Source organism: Apostichopus japonicus, chromosome 18 (assembly GCF_037975245.1).
Source record: "Apostichopus japonicus isolate 1M-3 chromosome 18, ASM3797524v1, whole genome shotgun sequence".
NCBI classification, from domain to species: domain Eukaryota; kingdom Metazoa; phylum Echinodermata; class Holothuroidea; order Aspidochirotida; family Stichopodidae; genus Apostichopus; species Apostichopus japonicus.
The window spans coordinates 5,175,520-5,203,478 of NC_092578.1; the positions used below are offsets into that span (position 1 = coordinate 5,175,520).

At 37.4% G+C, this 27,959-nt stretch overlaps 2 protein-coding genes across 2 annotated transcripts in view; one reads left to right on the top strand and one right to left on the bottom strand.

The window, feature by feature from the left end:
• Nucleotides 1-27,959, top strand: part of LOC139958688 (unconventional myosin-Id-like) — a 260,444-nt gene that overhangs the window by 135,595 nt on the left and 96,890 nt on the right. The window lies entirely within an intron of this gene.
• Nucleotides 5,746-27,944, bottom strand: LOC139958412 (26S proteasome non-ATPase regulatory subunit 11A-like). Its single transcript, XM_071955474.1, has 11 exons — nucleotides 27,688-27,944; nucleotides 25,671-25,772; nucleotides 23,999-24,123; nucleotides 22,848-22,977; nucleotides 22,248-22,359; nucleotides 21,026-21,108; nucleotides 19,205-19,349; nucleotides 17,568-17,691; nucleotides 14,947-15,108; nucleotides 11,569-11,620; nucleotides 5,746-7,170 (listed from the first exon to the last, which is right to left on the bottom strand). Exons 1-11 carry the CDS (start codon nucleotides 27,767-27,769, stop codon nucleotides 7,028-7,030), a joined length of 1,260 nt encoding a protein of 419 aa, XP_071811575.1. The 5' UTR covers nucleotides 27,770-27,944; the 3' UTR covers nucleotides 5,746-7,027.

Below are 27,959 nucleotides of genomic sequence, written 5' to 3' on the forward strand. Positions count from 1 at the left end.
AACATAGTAGTAAAGTTATCTTAAAACAAACAAAGGTAAAGGAATGTCAAGATTTTCTGTCTCATTAAAGTTATAATCAGCACATCGTTGTCCAATATCTGGACAGTTTGCTTTTTCCTCATGTTTATCATAGCTGTACATTTATGTTCCGGACACCTAACGTAAGGATTATTGTAAGGGTCAGCTTTATTGTAGTTTATAGCTATATTACTTATCGCTGCTGTGTTAGTGTAAATAGAAAGAGGAATGTCCGCTTCCCTCTATTGTCAGTCCCCCCCCCCTCACCCCAACCCACTACCCTACCGTCCGTTTAATGCTCTAACTTTAATGTACTAACTGCTGATGTTGCTGCTGATGCTGATGATGATGACCGTGACGACGAAGATGATGACGATCGGATGATGATCGGATGATGATGATGATGATGATGATGATGATGATGATGATGATGATGATGATGATGATGATGATGATGATGATGATGATGATGATGATGATGATGATGATGATGATGATGGTGATGGTGATGGTGATGATGATGGTGATGGTGATGATGATGATGATGATGATGATGATGATGATGATGATGATGATGATGATGATGATGATGATGATGATGATGATGATGATGATGATGGCGATGATGATGACGATGATAATCAAATATGGTGAAAGAAATTACACAGCGTCATGAGGTAATCATCACCAAAAGTCAGTTTCGGATAAAAAACATGCAAAAGGATTTTTTGACATCGTAAGTGGGCAATAACACACTTCTTTTGTAATACCCTGTAAGGACGTCTGCATTCTACCGTACAGCGTTTATGAAGAGGGCGCCATTTGGATTTTCGACGCCTGGAAAGTAGAGTAGGGGGAGAAAGGAAGGGGTATTGCAAGCTACGCATGCATATTGTAACGTGTATTTATACGAGAACATTTAACGTCTACTGCTTCAAATATTTACTTCCTCATCATGCCCCTCCCTCCCCTCCCCTCCCCATCCCCATGCACACTCTACCCGTTCGTACCAGGGGCAACTGGAATAAGGCTATCGACGTGAGGGACGGTATTTTTTTGTTTTTAACACGTGGAAAAAGCAGATGAAGTTAATGGTAGACGGCACCGTATGGAACGCGGATCTGTGACGACTAATATGAAGGAAGTTTACAACCGGTAGGTCGTCTTTATCTGAGACAATTGACAAAACAAATGACTTCCTTCCTTTGTTGATTACCATTGACGTAACTAGAGTACGGTATCATAGATAACAGCTCAAAACAAAAATCTATTTTGGGTCATTGATTAAGCACGTGACATATGCAGAAACATTGAGCCTATACTTTCCGAAAAAAAAGTGAAACGGTATTTACTTTTGTAAAATTGAAATCCCGTGAGGCCTAATTGACATAATATCTATTGTTTTCATAAAACTGTCGTGGAATAACAATGTCAGAAGATATCATATATATAAAACCTTTTTTCTTATATAACCTTCACGACATATGATTAATTAAATGTGTTATTTGGGACTACATCTGACTGATTTCCTGTTTTTTTGTTGTTGCTATTTCTAATGACCTTTTTGCTTACAAGGGCTGGATTCGAAACAAATAAGGTCTGCTTAATGAGCCTCTGATATTTAAGGATGTCTCTACAGAGTTCGTAAAGCATTTAAAAATAGATGTTGTATTATATTAAGTATCTTTTTTTTCGTTTGCCTATAAAGCCATCCAGAAAAAAACATCTTTCTGCAAAGTTGACTTGAGTAATTATCGTTGATACTTAAATTCCGTGACACCGCAATTCAGTATTACCACCAGGGAGCTGCTCGGGAGGAAGGGGCAGGGGGCTGCTACTTGGACCAAGTAGCAGTCAAGTTGACTAGTTTAGACAAGTTTAACAAACCTACTAAGTATTACTCTAAATATACGATTCAAATTAAGACACCCCAGTCCTAGATATTGTCACCCAAATGAAAGTAACTTAAGAAGTATATGGAGTGAGATTAATGGTTCAATTCGCTATTCAAACAGTTCATCGTCCAGTCACTATTTACCGTTATTTTTTTTCGTATAATTGAAGCGCGCTTGATTATTATTGTCTTACTTCACATGTTGCTTACGAAACGATAATCTTACTTTGTATCTCCTTTAAGTGTGTCGCCACGTCACACGACAAATAACGGTATATCGCAAATAAAGAAAGAAAGAAAGATAAAATCAGCATTTGTATTTAAATTATGGTGTTTTTCACCCGTATCTTGGTCAAATTACTCCGCAGTATCTTGTAATCTATGACATCAAACAAACTTCTTTCCAAAAAAAATTCCACTTTTCCAAATTTTATTCCAGTATCAAGATAGTAACCCCGCATGAACAACAGTTACAACTATCACCCACCCCTCCCCCCCCACACACACACAAAACCAGACACACGCACATACAAACATAAAAGAAAAACGACTCTACAACAAACAGTGATATAGGCAATCAATTTTCCTGGCATATACAGATCTTTGTGATCGATAAATTCGCGGTAATAAAACTGGCACTGCTTAGAGGTTAAACTCAGTCGCATCATTTCTCTGTATACATCAGCATCAGAGTCAAAACAAGAAAGGACGCAAACCTGCTGGAGGCCTGAGCGAAATCGTCAGATCGAACGATTTCCCTGACAGATTCGGAATTCCTAATGAGAAAGACTACAATTATTGAGTGACGGCTTTCTATAAGGGTGGTTGGATTACCACGTGGGCGTGCAATTCCTTGAATATTCCTGGCCTTTTCTAACTCTTCTTCACATGAACAGAACGAGCCAGTCGTGAAAAGTTGAATTCGACTGCAAATTTGTTATTCGGGCACGAACTGATGCTTGTAAAGTGTCCGTCCTCATACTGGTGATAGACACATACATGATAGGAGAGAAAATAGCATAGTAAGACGTAGAAGAGGGACTGGAAAGCTTATATATATATAGCCGAGAGAGAAACGGAGGCGGTGACGAAGAAGTTAATCTATGGGCGAGGGTTCCGAGGGGGTGTCGGAAGGGGGTGAACAATGACAGTTTGACAGTCAACAAACAAAAACAAAGAGAAGACTAATGACGTATATACAGATCGAGCGGCAACTACTTGCAAGATATCATGCTAAAACGGCCACATAGATTCGTAAGCCCAAACAAGTTAAATTTTTGAAATAATTCTATTTGTATAATATGGTATAGCCTATGATATGGCGCTTGGCCATCTTTGTCAGTGTAGCCTAGGTTTATTTTAGTTGACGGGGAGGAACGAATATGAGTGACGTGGCTGAGGGATGCCGACTGAGGAGGCCGCAAGTATGAAACTGAGAATCCTTTAACCCATATCTGACCCGGAACTCGTAATTAACCCCTGGCCCCGGAGTGTAACCCATGGCCCCATACCTCGTGACAATTTCAATATTATTGAAACAAATATTAAAAACAAACAAGGTACGGCACTACGGCCTTTGTGATATTTGTGCAATTCTTTGATATAAATAAGCGTGTTGAAATATAGACAAAGGCCTATATCACTCTGAAGACAAATCTGTAGCATGAGTCCTTCCATGCGAAATAAACTGAACAAACTTTCAGAAGAATTCGCATGCGACCATCTCACATTATGCTGAAACTCCGTGACAGTATGATTCCAATGTATACACCAATATTTCCGTACCCAACGCGGTGCAGAAGTTCCGGTAACGTGAGCAAATATTGCGCAATACCTGCATGTTTACCGGAAGACGTTACTGCGATTCCTTCCAACTTCGAATACCAAATATTCTAAGTTGTAGAAGCTTTTACGAAGCCAACTTGGCAAACTCTGGTGTCGGCTTGGGAACTAATTAGTGTGATTTGGAATGCTCGACACGTCTGCGTGCAGCTTTCCATATTCGGCCTACAGTACCAACAACAAACGCTACAAACGGTGACGTCACGGATTGGAAAAATCTGAAAACGACAACATGACAAAATCCTCCTCAAGACCTTCTTAAATTAAGTTTGCGTGTTTTTTAAAGGTCAAATATACTCTAATTCCTTTTCATGATGTTATCTATTTAATAATATGCAACCTATCCAGCATAGAGAGACTCCTATATTTATACCTTACCAGAGCGACAGCCCGACTAAAAAAATCAATATTATGCCACAAATTTAAATTTTAAGGAGGTATGAAATGTTGGCATAGTGACAAGCATCACAGCTCTCTATGATATATCTATGAATTTTAAAACTGTAAGTCATGTTTGTCAAACAAGAGGATCATGCCGAGGTCACGTTACAAAAAAAAAAAAAAAAAGGAAAAATAAAGAAAAACAAGGTAGAGACGGTTGCTGCCATAGACGGATCGATAATATCGTTAAAAAAAGTCTAAAAAACACCAGCAATTGCCATAGTTCAGTGTTTTCTTATATCGATCATATCTTCAAAGACTTTTCCAAAAACATGAATGTGTGTGTTGTACGATCCACATGCATCGGTGAGGAAAACATGTTATTTAATGTGCAGCCTAATGCAGCGGTGGTTCAAGGTCCGTTGAAACAAAATGTATTGCGCGACGTTATCACTGAACGTTCGTATAGGCCACCCTCGTTAACAACAAAAAAAGAAGATTCTGTCTTGTTATGAAATTCTTCACCTGCTGACCAGAACCGAAATTTGGACCTCATGGAGGAAACTTGCAAATAAAATCTTAATATATTCTTAACCTTGTAGTTAAGCCACATTTGTATTCAACATCACGCACAGGTTGCCGTATATAGATTGCATTATGAAAGTGCACGTTGAAAGTTGATGGATCATACACGGATGATATGTGGTAACCATGCATAGAGAGTGTGTGCACGAAATACATTTGTGATAAACATACACATAGTGTATGCACAAGAAATACACAGAAAATATGTGAAAAAAACATATACAGAGGGTATGTACAAGAAATACGCAGACGATATGTGCAAAACATACACAGAGGGTATGTACAAGAAATACATAGACAATATGTGGAACACATACACAGAGGGTATGTACAAGAAATACATAGGCAATATGTGAAAAACACACAGGGAGTATGCACAAGATATACACAGACAATATGTGAAAAACATACACAGAGGGTATTTACAAGAAATACAGAGACAATATGTGGAAACATACACAGAGGGTATTTACAAGAAATACATAGACGATATGTGAAAAACATACACAGAGGGTATGTACAAGAAATACACAGACGATATGTGCAAAACATACACAGAGGGTATGCAAAAGAAATACACAGACGATATGTGAAAAACATACACAGAGGGTATGTACAAGAAATACACAGACAATATGAGGTAAACATACACAGAGGGTATATGTACAAGAAATACACAGACGATATGTGAAAAACACACAGGGAGTATGCACAAGATATACACAGACAATATGTGAAAAACATACACAGAGGGTCTTTACAAGAAATACAGAGACAATATGTGGAAACATACACAGAGGGTATTTACAAGAAATACATAGACGATATGTGGAAACATACACAGAGGGTATTTACAAGAAATACATAGACGATATGTGAAAAACATACACAGAGGGTATGTACAAGAAATACACAGACGATATGTGAAAAACATACACAGAGGGTATGTACAAGAAATACATAGACAATATGGGACAACCATACACAGAGAGTTATGCAAAACAAATTTGCAGAGAGTATTAACATTTTAGATTGGAAGTTTTTATTTTATTGTTGCTTAACACAGAAGTGTGACACAAACATTTCAACTTTACAAATTATTACTTAAAGTATATACTTATGGCCTCTTGACAATAAGGAAAATGTGCAACATGTGTTTCTCCCTCGCCACTTACATCATATCTCATATGTGGCTATGACTGAAATCAATGTCCTGAGAAAAAATTAACTGACGAATATGGCTGCTGGAAAACAGACAAGGACTTGACAAACTTCTTCAACACTGTTTTAACATAATATATTTAACATCATTAGCATTATACTGCAAGGAACAACAGGGAACATAGGAAGTCTTTTCATGGCTAGGAATGACAGAATCTTACAATGATCTTGCAAATTCTGTGTTCAAAGGAAAGGTCAACAATTTCTTCCTTCAAAATGTTTCAATATGAAGACATTTACAATTCTTACAAGAATAGTCCAGGTCAAAATTTCGTTTTGATATGTTAAAGAGGAACATAGAAATCTTAACATTCTGAAATTTGCATTCAATTCCTATGTGCCGTTTTTGAGATATTGACAGTTGGAGTTATCTGATATTCTACCAAAAGTGAACTTGAAGCAAACAGGTGTGATGTCACAGTTGCACACAGACAAATAATGACCTGGACTGTTCTTTTAAAGACGTAGCAAGAGTCTGCGTGTTGTAAAATGTTCACTGTGAACAGTTACCACATACAGGAATAGAGTACAATGGTATCAGCAGCGGGAATTATATAAGAACTAAATAATGAAATCTTCAGGCATAGAAACAGACGGGTTGTAATAGGTGGGACCTACGGTAACTGCGCTGAACCACTCCACCATGGCATCAGAGAAGGGAGTTTATTTCCTCTAAATTACAAATCAGTTCAATGTTCATGTTACTGTGGAACAAACATTAATACCACCATAGGTTAGAAGCGCCATTACAGGTGTAACAACCTGGCGTTCCGACAAACGAAACCCATGGTACCAGCGGTGTGAGTAATTTCAGCAGTGAGATATTCATTTATAGCAGACAGCCCCATCCTGATTATGACCACTCTAATTTGAGCTGGTCCTTGTCTGCAAAGAAAACAACATTCTACGATACGATAGCGTGTCTCTTATTTCTGAATCCACTGACGAGGTAGCACTCAAAAAATCTCCGGCGAGAGGCAGCTCCCCAGAAAGCCCCAAAAACACTTAGTACAAATGTTGGAACGTACTAATCAATATGCAACAAGAGCTCTCAGTCATTTCATGAAAAAAAATAAAAAAAACCTTTCAATACAATTTCTTTGTCTTTTCGAAGAGAGCATCGACTACTTTGCCCATGTTCTGTATCGTCTCGAGAGACATCTCGTAGGTCTGGTCCGTGACGGGCTCCTCGAAGATGATGAGTACGCCTGCTCCTTGATCCAGGATGCCTGTTGGAGATGATGGAGAGAATGGTAGGACATTAAAAAAGCAAACAAACATTCCATATTAGTTAAAAGAAAAAATCCCCAGAACTTCTATTTCCCTTCCCCCCCCCCTTATTTCTAAAACAACTTTAATATAAAAATCATAAAACGAACGAAGCTTGTAAATATCGCATACGCAGTTCCAGAGAAATGTGCAATTAAGTTGAGCCGCAACTGCCAGCATTCTGTCTCGACCGTACGTACAAGGCTGTGAAGTCACAGATTCACTGCTTGTAGGAACTGAAAAGAAAACTTGTACCATTTCTTGCTAGCATGCAGCTGTCCCCGACATCTGCTTGCCTCCTTCTTTGGATTTAGATGACAAAAAAGCAAAAACTAATTTTGAAGTTTTTTTGAAGCTTCATTTGAACAACTGTCAGCCTGATACATCTAGTCAATACTCTTCAGAGTAATTCAACATGGTTATTGAGTTTGAGATGTTTGTTGTGGAAACAGAGCGCCTCTGTGCACGTCTTTGCTTCGGCGTTACGAGGCAGGTGTCGATCAAGTCCTAGTGATCAGCTACACAAAACTTTTAAACCACTTTTCCACCTTTTCTAATAAAATAACGATGAGTGGTTGTGTTGTACTCAATTCCTTTGGTATTTCTACAATATGCAAATGCATATTTAACCATCCTCTGAAATATTCTTTTAATGAGTAGTCTTTTGGTTACAATATTTGAGGTCTGTCTCTCCTTGGTGCTCCTGTAGGCTCTCCAACAACAGGAACAGACATAACAATATCAGCATGTTTCTAATGGACACTGAACAAAACAAAAACAACAAATAGGATAGGTCCTCCATGAAAAGGTGGTTAGCATCCCGAAACAGCACTGTCCACCCCCCCCCCCCCCAGATGATAATGTTTTCTTATAGTGGGATATGTTCACCAGTCGTGATACTTCCACAGCATACATATGAAGTCGACTAATTTCACTGTTTTGAAGTAAGGCAGCTTGCTTGAAGTAACTTAAGTAAATTTTTGATTGGCAACCATTGTGTTCTGAAATTACATCAGCTACTACTCATTACTCCTTGTCTGATTCACATAACATTATTATTATTTTTTTTTTAATTGCAGAGCAATTCAAAAATTTGCAAACTTGACTTTTAACAGCATGGACCATAAGAAAATGCACTTTCTTTGAGGAATATAACCTCTTTGTAATTTTTAAATTCTCAGAACTCGTTCTAACATCTCATTTCTTTATATTTTTTTGTCAGACAATGTAATATCTTCACATTGCGACATAGATTACCACTCGACATTAGAGAAGTTGAAACGATTCACAGAAATTCATCCTAATTCACGAAAAGGAGCAAGCCCGACGGAATATGATGCCACAATTATGCGATCAAGTTTCCCTTAATCATGACCTTATACCCACTTGGAAGAGAAATTGAATCCAGACAGATCAGAGAGACCTTTGTCGAAGAAGAAGATGAAGCAGAAGAAGATGAAGGGGGGAGCAAAAGCATCAAATTACGGCTGAAAAGTGAATGTCCGAGACCCAAACGAAAACCTGACACTGTTAAATGATCAAGAAAAATGAAAAAAAATGTTCACATCTCATTACCAGCCTACGAAGAAAATCTACCTATTCCAGCAGTCCATGGAAAATCATCTGGAAAAACAGAAACTGTTTCCACTGAGCCTGTTTGTTTTCTACCTGGAAATTGACACTGATCATAGGGCAGCACCAAGTGGGAGCATCGGCTCATTAAAGTAATTGTTTAATCGAGATGAGTGGCAATGAAGTACGGTAGAATTACAGTCGTATCTTCTGATGGGTAACCGATGCTTTCCCAACGATGTGTGCTCATACAGATCTGCATGATGGTCATGTGATATTGAACCGTGGATACTACAAAATGCCCACAAACTCTGCATGGGATCCCGAAGCACTTCCTTGGGGGTTTTCTTTGGTCACCTTTGGGGTTCGTTGCAGTTCATGAATAGGCGGTTTCATCACAAAACGGTTAAGGTATTTTAATGAATAGTGGACAGAAGAACCGATGGAGAAATTGTAAGGAAAATATTTCCACAGAGAGCGTCAAAGAATTACCGGCTGGAGCAGGATTTGAACCCGATGACTTTCAAAGATTACAAATCTTAAGACTAAAAACCGACTGAGCTATCCAGCCATTTAGTTAAGTTTATGGCAACCCCAGAGGAACCGATTTCTTCGCTGGGTGTGACGGCCAGAATCCAATACATAAATTTGCCTTTGGTGTTTATAGCCCGAGATCACAGCATAGTTACAATTGGTGCAATCCATCAGTGTATTATAATATTATTGTGTGTGCAAATTTGAGAGAAACATGAGATTACACAGAACTATGCAAAGAAAAGAAGAAAAAAGAAGAAATAAGAAGAAAAAAGAAGAAAAGAATTACAACTTTATGACAGAAACGGTTATGAACACAGAAATATTGTTCAGCATTGCTGTCTAGAAAAATAAAAACTACTGTTTTATGGCACAGGCAAATCAGAGAGTAAACTTCTGCCTTTTCTGTCTACGAGTTTGCCTCCATTTAAAAGCAGAGAGCCTTCTTCCCAGGCACGATTGAGTAGCCCAAGGCCAGCTTGGGAGATAAACTTGTCAACAAGAGCTAGGAGGTATTATAAAAATTTCCATTTAAAAATTAAGGGATTTTCCTGTTTTTAAATTCTCTCTTGAGAAGGGAAACGGATTGATCTATGTATGGTACCCATAAGCTCTCGTGACGTGATCATTCGTGGATATCTATTATTAACATGCACTTAAAAGAGTGATTTGGGGGGCAAATTTAATTTGTGACATTTGAAAGAGGATTGTCACGTTAGCGTCGTGATGAAATTTTTATTCGTCCTGAGTGTCGTTGCGTCCGAAGTTCATGTAGAGTTGACATGGTTTGTATAAGAGGGGGAACTTGTAAAAGCAAACATGTTTTGACGTCATAGATGCGTAACTACCAAACTAAAAAAAAAAAATCTGCCAATTCATTTATTTACAGCAAATAAAAGTTATTTTTGTACAGAATTATCCTAGACATTTGCGGTGCAGTGCGTACATTTACTAAGATGTATTTATAGGTCATTGCTATCTCATTATACCTTTGTTGCCTAAAATGGGAAAACAAAACAGAAGTGCAATACCGAATTAATCATTTTCCCCAGTCTTTCTCAAGGTTGAAGAGTTCATTATAAACTATTATAACACCAGCAAACCCATCTCTTTCTACCAACGAGTTGTCATTACGTGGGCATGAGCATTCAACGAGTAAACAAATTAACTTTTATCAAAGCTATGGGAATGAGGTATGGATAGCTTTTTTCAAAGCTATGGGAATGAGGTACTACTCTTAAATTTATTCAAAGCTACAGGAATAAGGTATGGATAACTTTATTCAAAGCTATGGGAAAGAGGTATGGATATTAACTTTTTTCAAAGCTATGGGAATGAGGTATGGATAGCTTTATTCAAAGCTATGGGAATGAGGTACCACTTTTAAATTTATTCAAAGCTACAGGAATAAGGTATGGATAACTTTATTCAAAGCTATGGGAAAGAGGTATGGATATTAACTTTATTCAAAGCTATGGGAATGAGGTATGGATAAGTTTTTGCCAAGCTATGGGAATGAGATATGGATAACTTTATTCAAAGCTATGGGAATGAGGTATAGATAACTGTATTCAAAGCTATGGGAATGAGGTATGGATATTAACTTTATTCAAAGCTATGGGAATGAGGTATGGATAACTTTTTGCAAAGCTATGGGAATGAGGTATGGATAACTTTATTCAAAGCTATGGGATTGAGGTATCGATAACTTTTTCAAAGCTATGGGAATGAGGTATTGATAACTTTTTTCAAGCTACGGGAATGAGGTATGGATAACTTTTTTCAAGCTATGGGGAATGAGGTATGAATAACTTTTTTCAAAGCTATAGGGATGAGGTATGGATAACTTTATTCAAAGCTATGGGAATGAGGTATGGATATTAACTTTATTCAAAGCTATTGGAATGAGGTATGGATAACATTTTGCAAAGCTATGGGAATGAGGTATGGATAACTTTTTTCAAAGCTATGGGAATGAGGTATTGATAACTTTTTCAAAGCTATGGGAATGAGGTATTGATAACTTTTTTCAAGCTACAGGAATGAGGTATGGATAACTTTTTTCAAGCTATGGGGAATGAGGTATGAATAACTTTTTTCAAAGCTATAGGGATGAGGTATGGATAACTTTATTCAAAGCTATGGGAATGAGGTATGGATAACTTTTTTCAAGCTATGGGGAATTGAGGTATGGATATTAACTTTATTCAAAGCTATGGGAAGGAGGTATGGATTACATCAAGCGTACTCACCGTGGAATTTTTTATCCAGAATCATCTGCGAGAGTTTTGGTTCTACCAAGGTCTGCAGAGAAACAATAACAATTTCATAATGAGTGTACCAAGATTCAAGTTAATCAGTGCTCCAATTTCAGTGTTATTGGTTACTGTTCAACAGGCAGTACCCTTAACACGCTTAAACTCTTCCCTACAAACTGCAAATATTAAAACAATTTGGCCTTTTTTTAAGATGTTTTTTATTTAATAAAAAAATTGTTTTGATGCTATCAGAAATTAAAATTTCCATAACAAAGTGTTTGTCATTTACTTTCCAAGTAATAAGTTTTTGTAGAATTTTCCCATTTTTTTTTTTTGGCATGTCATTAATACTGACATGATAAGACATCTGTGTGATGAAACATTAGGAATCGAGTCAAATTCATTACATGATTACTCTCCCATACGCTTTATTTGGTTAAACAAACATGATACACAAGGTCAACTGCATTCTCATTTGTGAGTACAGCAAGTTTAATACAGATGTTGACAAAACTCAAAAAGTTTACTCTAAAGCACCCTTTTTTGGCATTTTAGACATCTTACCAAACCTATTGTTTGTTAATTTAAAAAAAAGAAGATCACATTTGATCATGCACTGAGACACCAGCCGATACCATTTCAACCCGTTGTACTGTAATTGAATTATTCTTGATTTTATCTGCCACTCACATTCTTAAAAATATTCCCACCTAGACAGTTATCATATTTTTATAAATCACGTAAAAAAGTGCAAATCTTGAGTGAATTTTGCTTCCTCATCATGAAAAGATACTTTACTGATATATCTGAATACACTGCATTGCTACCTGATTCGTTCAACTTTTTTTCTTTTTATCCAGATAATATCCCCAAATTAATGGAAGAATGACTGTTTTTAACAGGTGAAACCAAACTTTAAAAAAATGCAAATTCATTAACAGCACACTGCTTTACATTCCTCAGGTGTATTATTAAGCAAATTCAATGAGCTCCGACTGAATTTATTCAAATTCATTTAATTCAAAGTTTGTATTATGAGATCAAAAGAAGCTAGCTGCTTATTTTGCATTTCTGTGCGTCAGCAAAATAACATCAAAAGAGAAACCCAGTGGGGTGAATGCCACCTGACATTATGAATTAAGGTCACACGGAATCCCTACAACTGCCACTAAGTTTAATGATGCGGGATTATTATTTTAATCTTTGAAATTTACGTCAAAGTAGGGTCCCTCCCCTCAATGAGCAAAACTGATTCAAGAAGTTGCCATTAAATCCTTACAGTAGAATAAAATAGCCAAAAGCTGCACAAAATATATCAAAAAAAGACCCCACAGCTAGTCTCTGTCATCGATGGTGAAAAAATATCGAAACCTTTTTTTCCCTATATTTATCTGAAAAATTATATATGGTGTAAATTTACAGTTATGTGTCATTTCAGGGTGCAAAAACATATTAAATTGCCTTCGTTTGGTATTAAAACTTGACTCATCAAATGTAACTTTGAGACTGGGCTTTGGCCATGATGATTGAGTAGGGAATGCAAATCCGTATTTTGTCCAAGGGCTGCAACTAACCGGCCATAAAACTAGATAGCATAAACAGTGTGTGGCTGAAGTGACGTCTTCACAAGTTTTGTGACACAGTACAATTTGTGGGAGGATCAAATCCCAATAAATTTTTTTTCACATTTTTAATTTCGACCTTTCTTTGATCAAAACATTTGCACATGGTTCATAGGTCAAAATGATCACACATTCTTAAACACCTTTCCTGTAGAAATGTCCAACCAGTAAAGTCATAGGTCAATACAATCACACATGCTTTAAACATTTTCCTGTAGAAAAATCCAACCAAAACTGTTGATATAAAATTTACATCCCATATATTCCATATCCTTGTCTTTTCCTTTAAAGAAAAATTGTTTTATTGCCAAAGACAATAATGCAGAAATCAAGAGTACCCCTTGAATTATTAGTTTGCCTGTATAGAGTGGAAGGGGGGGGGAGGAGGGGCCTGTTGAGGTAAAACACCCTTAGGGTCTTTCTGATTCAGAGGCCATATTACTGTATGCCCAAAGAAATGATCGAGCTTACATTCTTTTATTTCATTTTTCATTTTTTTCTTCTCTTACTTTGTGACCAAACCTTTCATACCGAGCAGAGACAGGTTGGAGGCCACAGAGGTATTTTTGGCATTAGAGTGTTGGCAGAGTGTGACCACCGTCCTCTTATGATTATAATCTTCATCTAATATCACATTTCAAAATGCTGTGAACAATAATCTACACAATTGCAAAGATGTCTATCAGTTTTTTGTTTTTGTGCGGAAAAAAGTGCCATTTTTCAATATTGTACGAGAATAAAATTTACAATGAAAGGGGAAAAAAAAAAAAAATTATCATGGGAAAAATTTCTGAGATGCTATTTTAATGGCTGGATACAGTAGTACCAGTATATTATAGATTTGGATTCGTGAATAAACTGGCTGCAGCTGACCCTGTGGCAGTCTTTGCCGAATAAATTTTAAAAGCCACAAGCAAACAGCTCAATAGTTTCACACAAATTATGCTCGCTGCCTTCTTCGAGATATATCGTGTATGATGAATAATTAACAAAGTACCGACGTTGCCCATCATACATTTTCATGGAGCAGACCAGATCCTAATTGTATAAATTTGTTCATTAAAACATGGCACTGACCACAAAATGACCGAGGGGGGGGGGGAGGTGGGGAGGGGGGAGCACTATGCAAGTTAAAACAGCATTTCAAATTTGGTCCTGTGCATTTCTCAAGCAAGACTGCCATTGGTCACACCAAGACAGCATGCTAGATTTTATTTTTTACTCTCCCAAAGGAAGCTTTTTGACTTACTCAATAGTGTATTTAATTTCAGCCCTAACATGTTTGTTTCCGGGACAATTTTACAATACTTGTTTTAAACACATTTTCAAAACCAAACTGGAAACATAAATATTTTCCTTTTTTTCCCCTTCTTCTTTGATTTTTTAAAAATTAAACTTGACTTAATAAGCTACCGACCGACATTTGTTACGTTTAATTGATATATCGAATTTTCTGGAGACCTTTCACAAATGGGTTGACCTTTTCATACAGCATATTATTTCCCTCTTAGACCATATTGCCATCAGTGACTTAGCCGTTCGGAGAATTAAAAACTGTTTCGCAGCCTCCGTTCTCTACAGCTTCTTTCGACGACCTTGCAAGAATCACTAGCAAAGTCACCCTGTGGCATTTCAAATTTCAGATGACATGAAACCAAACAAAACAACACTTACCCACCCCCTTCCCTGATGACGAATAAACGGGAGAAAAAAAGCCCGCTCGGGTAGAAATAAATGCCCAGGTACTTACTAGTGGGAGTTTAATGATTTCGGCGACATGACTGACTTGCACCCTGGAGAATGGTTCGATGATGCGGCAGAGGTTCTGCTCCAGGAGATTATCGTAGAGTGATTCCAGGTGCGCTTGGATGATGGGATCCTCTTGAAGCTCCACTTTGTATTTCTCTACTGTCTGACGGAGAGAAGAGAATGTCAAAAGAGGATTAATTATCATCGGACAGGAGGAGATGAGCTCTGAGACGTATGTGAATGTCTGATAAAGTTTAAGCATCCCCCCCCCTTGTTAAATCGATTCGGCGTCGTGAATGGATTTGTCAAAAAAACGATGGCAGACACTCTCAAAAATTGTTTGTTCAAATATGCATAAACGCAAGGACGATTAGACAGAGATTGTGTTCCCCTTGGGGCTATGAGAGGTACACACATCTGGTTGAATTAGATTAGAATTAGATAAATACAAAGAAAAGTAGAGGGCTTTGCACACTCTTGGCTTGTTCTTGTCGGTTTTTTTTGATCATCATCTTCTGGTCACCACTGAAGACTCCTAAACATCAAGATAGTGAGGGCTGCATTCCATTAAAGTTGGTTCTATTTTGAATAAACTTGCTCTTTAATGGTTCTAATAAATGGAACAGACCTCAGACAAGATATTGTGCAGAGAGAATTTGATCATATTTGTTTCATATGGAAAGAACATTGTACATAGTAATTTGAAAGCTAGAGTTTGCTATTCCAGAAAAGTTCCTCCAAGAAATATTCGTACATATTTTATTCTTTGATAAACTGTGGTTGCGAGTCAGTTGTGGATGCTAAAAAAGGCTAAATTGTTGAGTACATCAAAAGCAGCGTATGTGTTTGGGATTATGCACTCTTCTGCGAATGTGAGCAATCGGACACGAAGACGATTCACCCGTCATCAGACCAAGAAGGGTACGCATCATTCAAATGACTTGCCTGAACAAATTACTTGTTTTCTTGTTTGTTTTTAAACTCAAAATAGAGCGTTTTTATTATGACCTCCTGACCTCATTATGACTGCAGAACTATTGACTCGCTCAATGAGTCAGTGGACTTGCCCAAGTCAACACTTAACCCATCCTCAACTCACCAATTCACTTAAAAAAAGAAGAAAATTAAAAAAAAAAAAAAATGGTAACTACCAAACAAATTGTTTTCAACATGGAATCTAAAATATTATTCTAGTTGGAATCCTCTTTCATAATTTTCTGATGTCATACATTATAGCTTTACTAAAAATGACTACCAGCAATTTATCATCACTCAAAAATTACCACCTCGTGGAAATTCTCTCAGGACTATGATAAAGGCTTTAACCCTTCAAGGGTTGTTGAAATCAGTTATTACCATCTATGGCTAACATATCCTTAGGCTGCCAAGTATAAAATGCAAGTTGAATTTAAAAAATGTCACGGGTGGCTACACGTGACGCGAACACGACCACACGAGCCGCTACCCTGTCATCATGCGTCCTTGCACGTGCGTCCAGTCGACCAGAATCCAATGAAGTTTTCTTCCAAGTTATTTGCTATCTGTTTTAAGCAACATTTTAAGTGTACAGTATCAAATCTGTATATATAATAGATATATCCTAACGGATTTCATATTTTTTGATTTATATTACTTCATGACACCATACATGTGTTTTATTTGTCGAGAAAGTCTGAAAAAGTCTGATAAAAGCTTCAACACAAATTACCGAGTTTACAATAAGTTTCATAGCAGATCTGTTCTGATGCTGAGTCTAATAACTTAACCCTTGGAGCAAAAGATGTTCCAGTCAGTAACTGGTGGCACCAGTCAATTGCCAATACCACTCCCCCTCCCTCGCCTCCCCTCCCCCCACCCAAAAAATTCTTGATGATAAGAAGAAACATCATGTCATTCTTATTAAACATTACACAAGTGGTACTTTAGTAAAACCACTCACTACGCACAAGAAATTTGATATTATTACAGTGAAGGATTGTGACACACTGATTTCACCACAAAAGGTTTGAAAGCATTACACTGCAATGTGTAATCTTGAAATTAAAAGCAATATCGTATTTGAAACAACTGTTACCAAGTGTTTTTAGAATATTATCCACTCAGGGATCATTGCCAACACAACCATAGATGGAATAGACTGGCTATGCTAAAGGCTAGTGTCTATTTGCCATTTTCCCCCCCTCCCCCCCCCCAATCTTTACAAAATTCTGCTATGTTACACTTTGGAGTTTCTCTGGTCCTGTCATTAAACTGTGAAACAATTTACTTCACAGGCTGTAAATGCATATTAATGCTAGATACTTTTACCAAAAGGCAAAATGTTTTTGGATTCAAAATGTTCTCTGTTTTGGTTTTGTTTGTATGGATGTTTACCTGTCAAGTGTAGTTAAACAATTGATTAAATTCCATTTCTTGAAACTGAAACCCTCAAGTCAGTCATGGTCTGCCATAGAAATGTTACATGACACTACACAGAATACATTCAAACTATAAACCTGTAGAATTTTTTCCTTCAAAATCATGATAAAATGCATAAAAACAGTTCTTCAGTACTAAAACTGAGTTTGTTTTTTCATCTATATGTATAGTTTTATTCTCAATTGATTAAAAGTGAAGGGATACCTCTTTAAACTCAGATAAGGATCTGTTTTTGCTAGCACTGGCAATGCTCTTCATTGCTTCGATATTAGAGCCTGCATACCTCAAGGCTAGTTTACCACTGATTATAGACTGCACATCATCGGGACTGAGAAGATATAATAAAAAAAACAAATGCAAATCACAAACAAGGTTATATAATGACATTCAAACTTTTAAAACAATGACCAATAATAGCAATTTTTAAGCTCTTTCCATTTTGCTCAACAATTTGACAAATCTCTAGGGCATACTGAGTATCTATAAATATATATATATATATATATATATATATATATAAAGTTGGTTGGTTGCCGTCTATCTTGGCGCAGAGTGCTCTATGTCCGGTGGACAGAGCGACGAGGAACCTATATATTCATGGAGCATAACTTGAAGCTATCAGTTGTCTGATGATCGCTCAACGCGTGAAACTCTGAGTTACAACTACTGTACTAGTGTTCCACTAGTCTCAACATATATATATCTATATATATATATATAAATATATATTCAAATATATATACACACATATATATATATATATATACACATATATATATATATATATATATATATATATATATATATATATTGGCATTGATTTTGTCACGACCAGTGCTTGATTCAAACCTGATATAGACATTCCTTCTGCAGACATATTGTAAATGTCACTGACTTAATGACTGTGACTGTAAATCTCAGTTAATGCAAAGTTTAGGTCATATCTGTTCCCAATATATCTCAGTTAATGCAAAGTTTATATTATAGTTTGTCTTCACTGATAGCTTCATTTTACACACAAAACAAAATATACACGTTTATGTGGGAAACCATCTCTGCCCTCTTGCGAGTCCTGCAAAACTGCATTTCGCGGGAAGATAATTGACATCCTGTGAAACGTGAGACCTATTACGCGAAATTCATCGAATCAAAATGTGTAAAGAATGGCCTTCATGCTAGAATCAAGTGAGCTTAAAATGGTCTAATAACAGAGCTATGTACCTTAAAAATTTTTGCATGGTGACACAAAAGGGTAATGGTTTACTTTATTCGCACAGACTGAATTTTGAAACTTTTAGAAACTGTACTTGCAATGGAGTAAATGTTGAAGCTTGAAGATAAAAAGATCAAGAAAAGAATCAAATGCTCAACATAAATCCATCGCTGTATAAGTTATAATAGAAATAACTCAAGTTAAACAATTCCCTTTTCATCTCACACAGACCACAGAAATCCTGTTATATTTACATAGAACACTACTTCCTCCTTGATAATATTTCAACACATAGTTAATAAATTTCAATGCATAGTTGATATTTCAATGCGTACTGTACTTAATATATGTTATTTGACAACTCACAAGCTTTATGCTTTGCTACTGAGGTTTGTGTTTCAATTGAAGAGCCATGATATTTGCTGAGTTGTCCTGCCACTTTGCTTCATGCACCTCTGATGTTAAAAGGGTCATTTAATTTTTTTTATAAAATTGTAAAAAAATAAAAAAATTGATGAAAGTGGTATAGAAGTGCAACCTGGACTCGTAGCAATGGTTTTTCAATAATCTAAAATGTATCGCGTTTAATTTTTGTGCTAACGTCAAGGAGATCCAAAATTGAACTGACCTGTTTAACATGATCTTGCTTAGCAGCATGTACTTCAATGCATCGATTGCTTTTGGATTACTGATTGAATCGTAACCCTCGAATGCCTCGTAGAAATAGGAGAATGCAGTTTTGAAATCTCTTTCATCTGCGGCATGAAGGACGCCTGTACGATAAAAAATGATTGGAAACATTATACACAATTACATAGGAGTATGTATATATGTATTGACTTTGATCATTGTGTTGATTATGAAATTTTCATTACAAGATCCCAAGGTTCAACCTTGATCTGATGAATGTTACTTATTTACTTCGTAAACTAATGTACATATAGAGTATATGATTCTCAAAGAGAAATTGTTGGAGAAGACCTTGGAAGATCAAATTTCTCAAAAGCCAAATTTTGTTAGGGTGCTGACCATTTGTATTAACTACTGGGGGGGGGGGGGCTTGTACTACCCATATTTATAATGTACCTGAATTCCAACCAAATTCCAACTGGGCTAACCAAACAGATGGTCAGAATTGTGCAAGATGATCAGAATTATGTTGGTAACTATGCCTTGTATCAAAACCAAACGGACTAGCACCACTTTCTTAGATTTCGTCAAAGTCCCCCCACTCTCCCTTCTTATATAGTACAACCACAGAGCTATTAGAGATACCTGTTTTCACTTATTCAACCTATGTGTGATTTTCCATACTGATGGCATCTTGGCTAACCAACCACATGACTGATAATAACTATATCAATAATTTCTTTTAGACTATAAAACCCCCATTCTCGATTTTTCTACCCTTCTCCACTCTTCCCCCCCCCCCCTATCCCCATCTAACCATCCAGTATGGCTATTGGGATATTAGAGTTAGGCATTCCACACAGTTACAATCTGAACTAACAAGACAGATGGCCAGTTATACATGACATCAATTGCTGATTGGACCAATACCACTCTCTAGATCTTTCAACTCTTTCACACCCCCCACCCTCCCCCCCACCGGTTCTTAAACTAAGCACTACAGATAAGCAGCTATCAGTGTTGGGTGTTTACACTGACATCTATGTGATTTCCACACTGATGACCGCTGAGCCAACTAAACACAAAACCATCACTGGTGGGTATGTTATATCGAGCTAGAAGCCCCTCTCTAATTGTTGTGTATCCTCCCACTACCCTCCTCTCACTAACCCCTTCATCTAAACAGCTATATGTGTTAGGTGTTTACACTGACCTCTACTTGATTTCCATACTGCTGGCCACAGAGCCAACCAAACAAACAACCACCACTGGTGGGTATGTTATATCTATTATATTTTAGAACTAGAAGCCCCTCTCTAACTGTTTTGTATCCTCCCACTACCCTCCTCTCACTACCCCCTACATCTATACAGCTATCTGTGTTGTATCCTCCCACTACCCTCCTCTCACTAACCCCTACTACCCTCCTCTAACTACCCCCTACATCTATACAGCTATCTGTGTTGTGTTGTATCCTCCCACTACCCTCCTCTCACTAACCCCTACTACCCTCCTCTAACTACCCCCTACATCTATACAGCTATCTGTGTTGTGTTGTATCCTCCCACTACCCTCCTCTCACTAACCCCTACTACCCTCCTCTAACTACCCCCCTACATCTATACAGCTATCTGTGTTGTGTTGTATCCTCCCACTACCCTCCTCTCACTATCCCCTATCCTCTCAACCAGACTCTCACTACCCCCTACATCTATACAGCTATCTGTGTTGTATCCTCCCACTACCCTCCTCTCACTAACCCCTACTACTCTCCTCTCACTAACCCCTACAGCTTTCTGTGTTAAGTGTTTACACTGACCTGACTGTAGGTCTAGAGCTGCTTGCATCTTTGGAGGACAGTAGATTGCATTTGCCGTCGTCCTGGCCGAGGTTAATGCCGCTCTGTAGGGAGAGAGTAAATCGATACTTTTTAAGGAGATCTCCGATATCTATCCATCCACTTCTTTGTTTTTTCGTCATACATTTCACATGACAAGTAATAACAATGAAGCAAATGATAGAACCCTATGTAAAGTTGCATTCTTCAATTCTGTCAGACATTCAAAAGGGGCGATCATTGATAATAAACAAACCTGCAGCTCACAGAAAACATAAATTAAACCCTTCTTTTAAATTAAAAGTGGCTACTTTCTGATGAGCCTCTGTTCATATGTTTCACATGACATGTAATAACAATGAAGCAAAACGATCGAACGCTATGTAAAGTTGCATTCTTCAATTCTGTCAGACATTCAAAAGGGGCGATCATTGATCATAAACAAACCTGCAGCTCACAGACAAGATAAATTACACCCATCTTTTAAATAAAAAGTGACTACTTCCTGATGAGCCCCTGTTAGCAGTGAGAAAATGATGAGCTGACTGTAAACTTTCAAACTGCCTCCGTCATAGTAGGGCATAGGGGAACGTACGATTGCATAAATGAACCAAACATTTCAGCCCAAATTTTTGTCCTCCCAACATGATCACCTCAAAGTACTACCTTCCAACAATTTCAGACAAACTGGGACTATTTAAACTAAAATCCAAAATAGTACAGACAATGCATACCATGTTTGGGAAGAAGCAAAGTACTGTTGGATGAAGATGCTACAGTCTACAAAAGTATCTTACACTTTCCCACACATCTGCTGGTTCAACAGTCTGAGGGAAACTTGCCCAGATTTGAGTTTATATCCCGCTTGAGCCGGGTGGGCAACTGGTCTTACTGCGAACTGAGTTCATTCAATGGTCACAGATTGTATTGAAAGGTGCTCAGATGGCAAAAAATGTCACAGGGTGTTAATGTTAAAGTGTTTATTAAACTGTTAGTTCTTCAGACATAGACCACACAGATATATGTGTGAGCATTCCCACTGGGATGGGGGGGGGCGGAGGGGGAAGTTGGTGGCAAGAAGAAGGTGGAGAAACCGAGAGAGTAGGAAGTACCCAACATCTTGAAAGTTAATGAGAAAGAAGACATACTCGTATTTTAACAAAATCATTGTGACGGTACAAGAGAGAAAGAACTCCAGACTTACCGTGATTTAGGTAAATTGCTCAGGGCGTGGTAAACCTTACTTTCTAACAATTGAACTTCTACCAAGAGGGCTTTATCATCTAATTTCTTCAGTTCTTTCAGCAATCTGGTACCTGTTGAGAAAGAAATCACATTCTATTGATTGAAGAGCTCAATGTTACACTTTTTTTAAAAATCGACAGAAAACGACAGGAATACAAAATTTGTTCTACTCATGGCACGGGTCACTGAAAAATTATTGTCCTGTCCTAAATTAAGGCTGTACAAGTACTATTAAACCTTGGCTGTCCATTATCTGTGGTGTTACCCTTAAAGTGAAATCTATGGATTAAATTATTTTAATGCACCAGGGCCACCACCCTTCTCTTTACGCAGCAGACACAAACTGCATTGCCATTGCCAATCACCATGGCCTTGACAACAAGACCAAAGGCCTTGTGCTGTACGGCCTATGTTTTTCTTCCAGCCCCAGTGAGTACAATAAAAAAGCAACACATAGCATACCGCACTTGACGTGGCAAATACAATTTAGACTCTCGGCATCCATGCCCATACTGAGCTGAACTTTAACCCGACCTTTCGGTCGACTCTTTCCCCTTACCAACTTTGAGAGCCTCTGTGTACTTTTTGGTGTCAAAGAAGAGAGCGATGAGTCTTGCTTCCAGAGCTTGTCGTAGAAATATTCTCTTTTCACTCGTTGCCCAGTCGATGCACTCTTGACAAAGGTCGACCTATGTGTTGCAAAAACAATGAGGTATATTATTCCTGAACATATTGTGGCTGGGACATGTCAGAGGAGGTGCTAGAGGCAGGAAAGATGAGGAGGGGGACTAATTAGAAAGTACCAAGTTTGCTGAAAAATGAAAATAAAAATAAATAACGATTGCCATATAAATGAATGAAAATTAAAAGTACTGGAATTTGTGGTACATAATGAATGATACACCAAGGCTACATAGCAAATGTCACAATCACATCTTAAGACTTTCGCATACAGACTTCATCACATATTTCCTGTATACGTATGTACTATACAAGAAATTCCTGTAGCCTTGTGTATGTAGTACAGATTACCTAAATATACATTCATTTCTTAAACATCTGGTCTATACACATAGTGTTCAGACGCTAAGATGAAAAATACTGAATTGAATGTGCGCTTTCCCTTTCCGAAGGGAACAAAAATATATAAATTGCTGGGAATTACTACAAAGCTACTGTAAGAAGACTTGAAATAAGACCCAGAAGGCATGAAGTTTACCTGAAAGATATTAATGTTAATGGCACAACCTCTCTGTATCCATTTGTGAGTATCCTGAAAGCGGACTGACAACTTACAGTACTTTTTTTTTTTTTTTTTTAACTCTCTGTGTAATACATATTTCAAACTTCCTGTTCCCCTTTAAGAGACAGCACAAAGCATGTAAATGTGGTCTATAAAACTTCCAAACTGACTCGGACAAGCCAAAGATTTACTGTATGCTCCAGGTAAAGGTCAATTTATACCCCCATACTTCACCAAAAAGACACAGCTGGGAAATTGCAATCACCTGTTGTGTATGTTGACACACTAGGATTTATGACTTACTACAAAGTAAACAGACAAGCTGAGTCAAAATAAAAAAACACATTTTGGACAAGAAATTGAAGGATTACAATTACTTGACAACCTGTAAAGATCTGTCTGACTCAGTGATATAAAAAAAATAGAAGCATGGGAGAGACCTTTTTCATCTTTGAAATCACTCTTACCTCGTTACCGGTCTCTGCTTCCATGTCCAGAAATAAATCCACCAAAGCACGGACCAACTTAGCAGCTTTGGCCTTACTGACCAAGGCCAAGAAGGGTCTGACGTAACGAATAAGTCCTCCAAGTTCTGTGAGAAAAAAAAAAGTTGAAGATTATAGAACTGCTACATATTGGTATTTTACAGGTCATCTAGCAATTGTTTACTGCCACATTAATACTGTACAGGAAGCCAGAAAACAGAATATCTTGAGGTACAGACTAACTTTTCTATGGAGATCTTGTTTATTACTGGTGAGCAAAATTTGGGCGTTATAAGTTAGTTTGCAAAGGGCAAAGTTGTACTTTGGACGTTGGAAAAATTTCAAATGCTCTGCGAGTTTCATAACGTTGCCAAGAAAAACCGCTGCGACAATTTGTTTCCATTCCAATTTCAAGTTTTATGTCTCATTTGTGTGTACAAGTTAAATACAATATAGCGGTACAGTTGGAAAGTAAACATATCTGAAGGGCACTAGAAGACTGTTATCTAAGCTAGTGACCATGTACAGTAAACATACGTATTGTATGAAGTTTCAGTAATTTCCTCCATGAAGGGATGTCTCAAACTGTCAATATCATTTGGAGAATGTCGATTACAGTATATAGTACTTTCCAAACAGTTCGGGAATAAATTGGTCAAATTGTGAGATTTGAAGGCTGTAAATCTTGTCCCACATTAAATAGTATGATACAGTACAGTACTGTACAGTTCTGTGTGCAAAACCTGCTTCACATTCTTTGCGCAGCTTGTATATCAGTTTGCCCAGTTTTACATACAGTAGCATTTTTGTGATGCGATACATTCTTCCCTGAACAGGGGTTCTCAAAGTTGTGAGTGAGTACTAGGGATTTAAGGGGGCGGGTGAGGGGGGTTGGGGTGTGTGTTCTTGTGTCATCGAGATCTATATGGAATATTTTATGCATCATTCTATCATACAAACACTACTATGAACATTGACACAACACACAAGTGCGGAGTTTGTGGCCGCAAGCAGGAATTGTGGGATTCTAGTGAGAGACCGTAACTGTGGCATGAAGTGACTCGCAGTGCCTTGCTGTATAATTACGCCACAGTCCAATGCAGAAAGAGCATTGTTTAGTATGTCACTTCACCTGTCCAACACTGTTTTCAATGAATGTGACAAATCTCAATGCAAACACATACACATGTAGCTACAGTATCTGTGCAGAGATCGGTTCGAGTTGTTCAGCGATTTTAGTCTGATTGACATCAGGTTTTCAATGCAAATATGAATGAATCATGCTGCAGCTTGCAGTTTGGTTTTCTACCGAAAATATTGGCAGAGAATGTTGCCTACATCCGGCGGATCTTCACTGTGCGCGATATTTGTTTTGACACTCATTTGAAATTACTGAATTAATTGGCAAATATACTGAATCAAGTCTTTAGATTATACATTTTGAGCATTGCATCGCAAGTGCGGAGAAGTGCGTCGCATTTTGCGATACCATACCGGTTAAATCGAACGCTGTACACTGCATACATAATTCATCTTGTTTACTGTAAAGATATTTTTCTTTAAGCTGTTTGAGTGTTCTGTTTATAACTACTTGTATGATCATGGTTTCATTTGACTTTCCTTTTCAAAGACATAATTACAAATATATAATTACCATCTGCTTGCTTTGTCTTGGCCAGCAACTGCCCCAATTCCATAATACTTTGTTCTTTCATCTTTGTTCCATCTTCGTCAGAACTGTCAACATCCGATTTGACTGGCGGGAAAGCAAAATGAGAGGCAAACTTTTACTTAGAGATATATTCAGACGCCTCTAATGTAGTTCTTCCAAAGCTCGGAGAAATTCCCTTTTTCTTTCATAATACTGTACTATGAAGAGTTGCAATTTGAAAAGTTGCACACTCTGCAATCTGGCAAACTCAACTGATTGCATGCAGAATCAAAGAGATTTAGACTATCAGTAAAGGTTGGCAGTGAGTACATTTACTTATATAAACTGGCCAGTTGGGTTGTCCTACATTAACAAACTTGTGTAACTTCAAAGGATTGAGTAGAACAGTAATCCGAAGAACTTCTAGTCATTCAGCATTGAAAAGATTCTGTGCGTTACCATAAAGGAAATACATAACACTGTTTCATTTTCGAAAATAGAACTATGTTTAAGCAGCAAATCTGACGAACATTGAGAAAATGAGGTTTCACCAAGCTAATTGTGCCAAAACGTTCCATTGATGAAGAAATTAACGATCGAAAGTATCAAAACATGTTTCTGCTGGAGACAGATTGAATTCCTTTATTCTGTTACACCTTGCCTCTTGATTTACACAAGCCAATGAGAGAATGCATTGTAGTACATATTCAGTGCCAAGAAGCTTGAAGAACAGACTGATCGTCGAAGCGACTGGTAGACTAACTGTAAAACTGTACTAAGTGTGCAAAATACTGCTGACGGAGCAAAATACAGGCAATGAGGCAGTTATTTTGATGACCACGAAAGTGGAAGAAGCCTGCAAGGGCTTATGAATTACATCATCATGTTGGATGGCTTCCAATTCAACATTTAACTCAAATTTGGAATCTAAAACTAAACTTTTTATATATGCATGTGTTACAACTCTCATTGTTCAGTTTTGCTGTCGCTGTTAAGTTTTGCATATTCAGTAAACTCACATCTCTAATAATGAGAATCGTTTTTCAAAATGCTGTCACAACTTTATCATTTTAACACTGTTTCTGTTTGTTTTAACAACTATCACTGTCAATTTCAATCATTAAATGACATGTTTCATCTATGAAAAACACAGGTGGTACATCAAAACATAATGAAAAACGTAACATCAAACATAATCTTATGTCTTTTCTTTTTGCAGTATGTACGTAAACACTTTAATTAGGAAATGCACCAAGATAATGCAAGCTCTGCATTAGCTTTCAGTAGTATCAGGGGCAATTCAGATCCAGACTGTTATTACTGTAGTCGTATTCTAGTTAGCAAACCTAGCAATCTCTATTAATTTGTAGTTCCCAAACAAGGGATATTAGCTCGCCTATAGTGGACATGAATGATACAATGTAATTCTCAACAAAAAATGTGACATGAGTTGACTGTAACCACTAACTGTAAGACTAATGTATGCATACTCTTCATTTGCAGCAAGCAACAGACTAGTAAAATCAGAAAAAGTGCAGTATAGGCCTAGGCTACACACGAAGCACAATGGCAATGCTCATAACATTTACCGAAAAGTGTTTGGACTTTTGAACTTGACATTTAACTTAGGTAAGCAGAGAATAGACTGACTGGCCTGGGTCTTCATTTGATATGCTCCATGGCCTCGGATCAACTTCACATATACTTCAATTAGGTAATATTATCAGCATTATATTGCAGATGAATAATTACATAGTAATGGAATCTGTTTGAATTCATGATACTACGCAACGAGGTTTGACCAAACACAAACCACAACATCGCGGAACCCATTCTTAAATAACCAGTTAATTCTGACGGGGGCCTAGTGTTAAAAATTTACTATGCTACCAATTACAAAATCTATTATCCTACATGGAAATACAATGACACAGCACATGGGCACGAGCATAACGTTAACGGTTAAGCCTAACTTCGTACTGACTCCAATCTAAACGAAAGCCTCCTTCTATGATAGTACCTATTTTATGAAATATCTCAATCGACTTCTGTTCATCAGTAACAGCTAAGGCTTTCGCCCTTTCAAATTCAGTTTCCGCCATTCCTTCTGAAGTTCGGATCGACTCTTCCCCGTATTGTGCCTTTGTACTGTAACTACACTGCACAGGTTACTATCTCCGCTCTGTCCGTTTTGATCAACAATCAACACAAGCTACAGTACTGTACACTGAGATAAGTGGGACTAGTGCATTGGATATACGGTATTACACGTCTTGTCCAGAGCAAACGCGG

What these genes read in the sequence shown, in the direction of transcription:
- LOC139958412 (XM_071955474.1), bottom strand. Translation starts at nt 27,769, where the DNA reads ATGGCGGAAACTGAATTTGAAAGGGCGAAAGCCTTAGCTGTTACTGAT. An exon ending in CAAGACAAAGCAAGCAGATG is followed by an intron (nt 24,124 to 25,670) that starts GTAATTATATAT and finishes TTTTTCTCACAG; the next exon opens with AACTTGGAGGACTTATTCGT. An exon ending in AGCAAGATCATGTTAAACAG is followed by an intron (nt 17,692 to 19,204) that starts GTCAGTTCAATT and finishes ATATCTTCTCAG; the next exon opens with TCCCGATGATGTGCAGTCTA.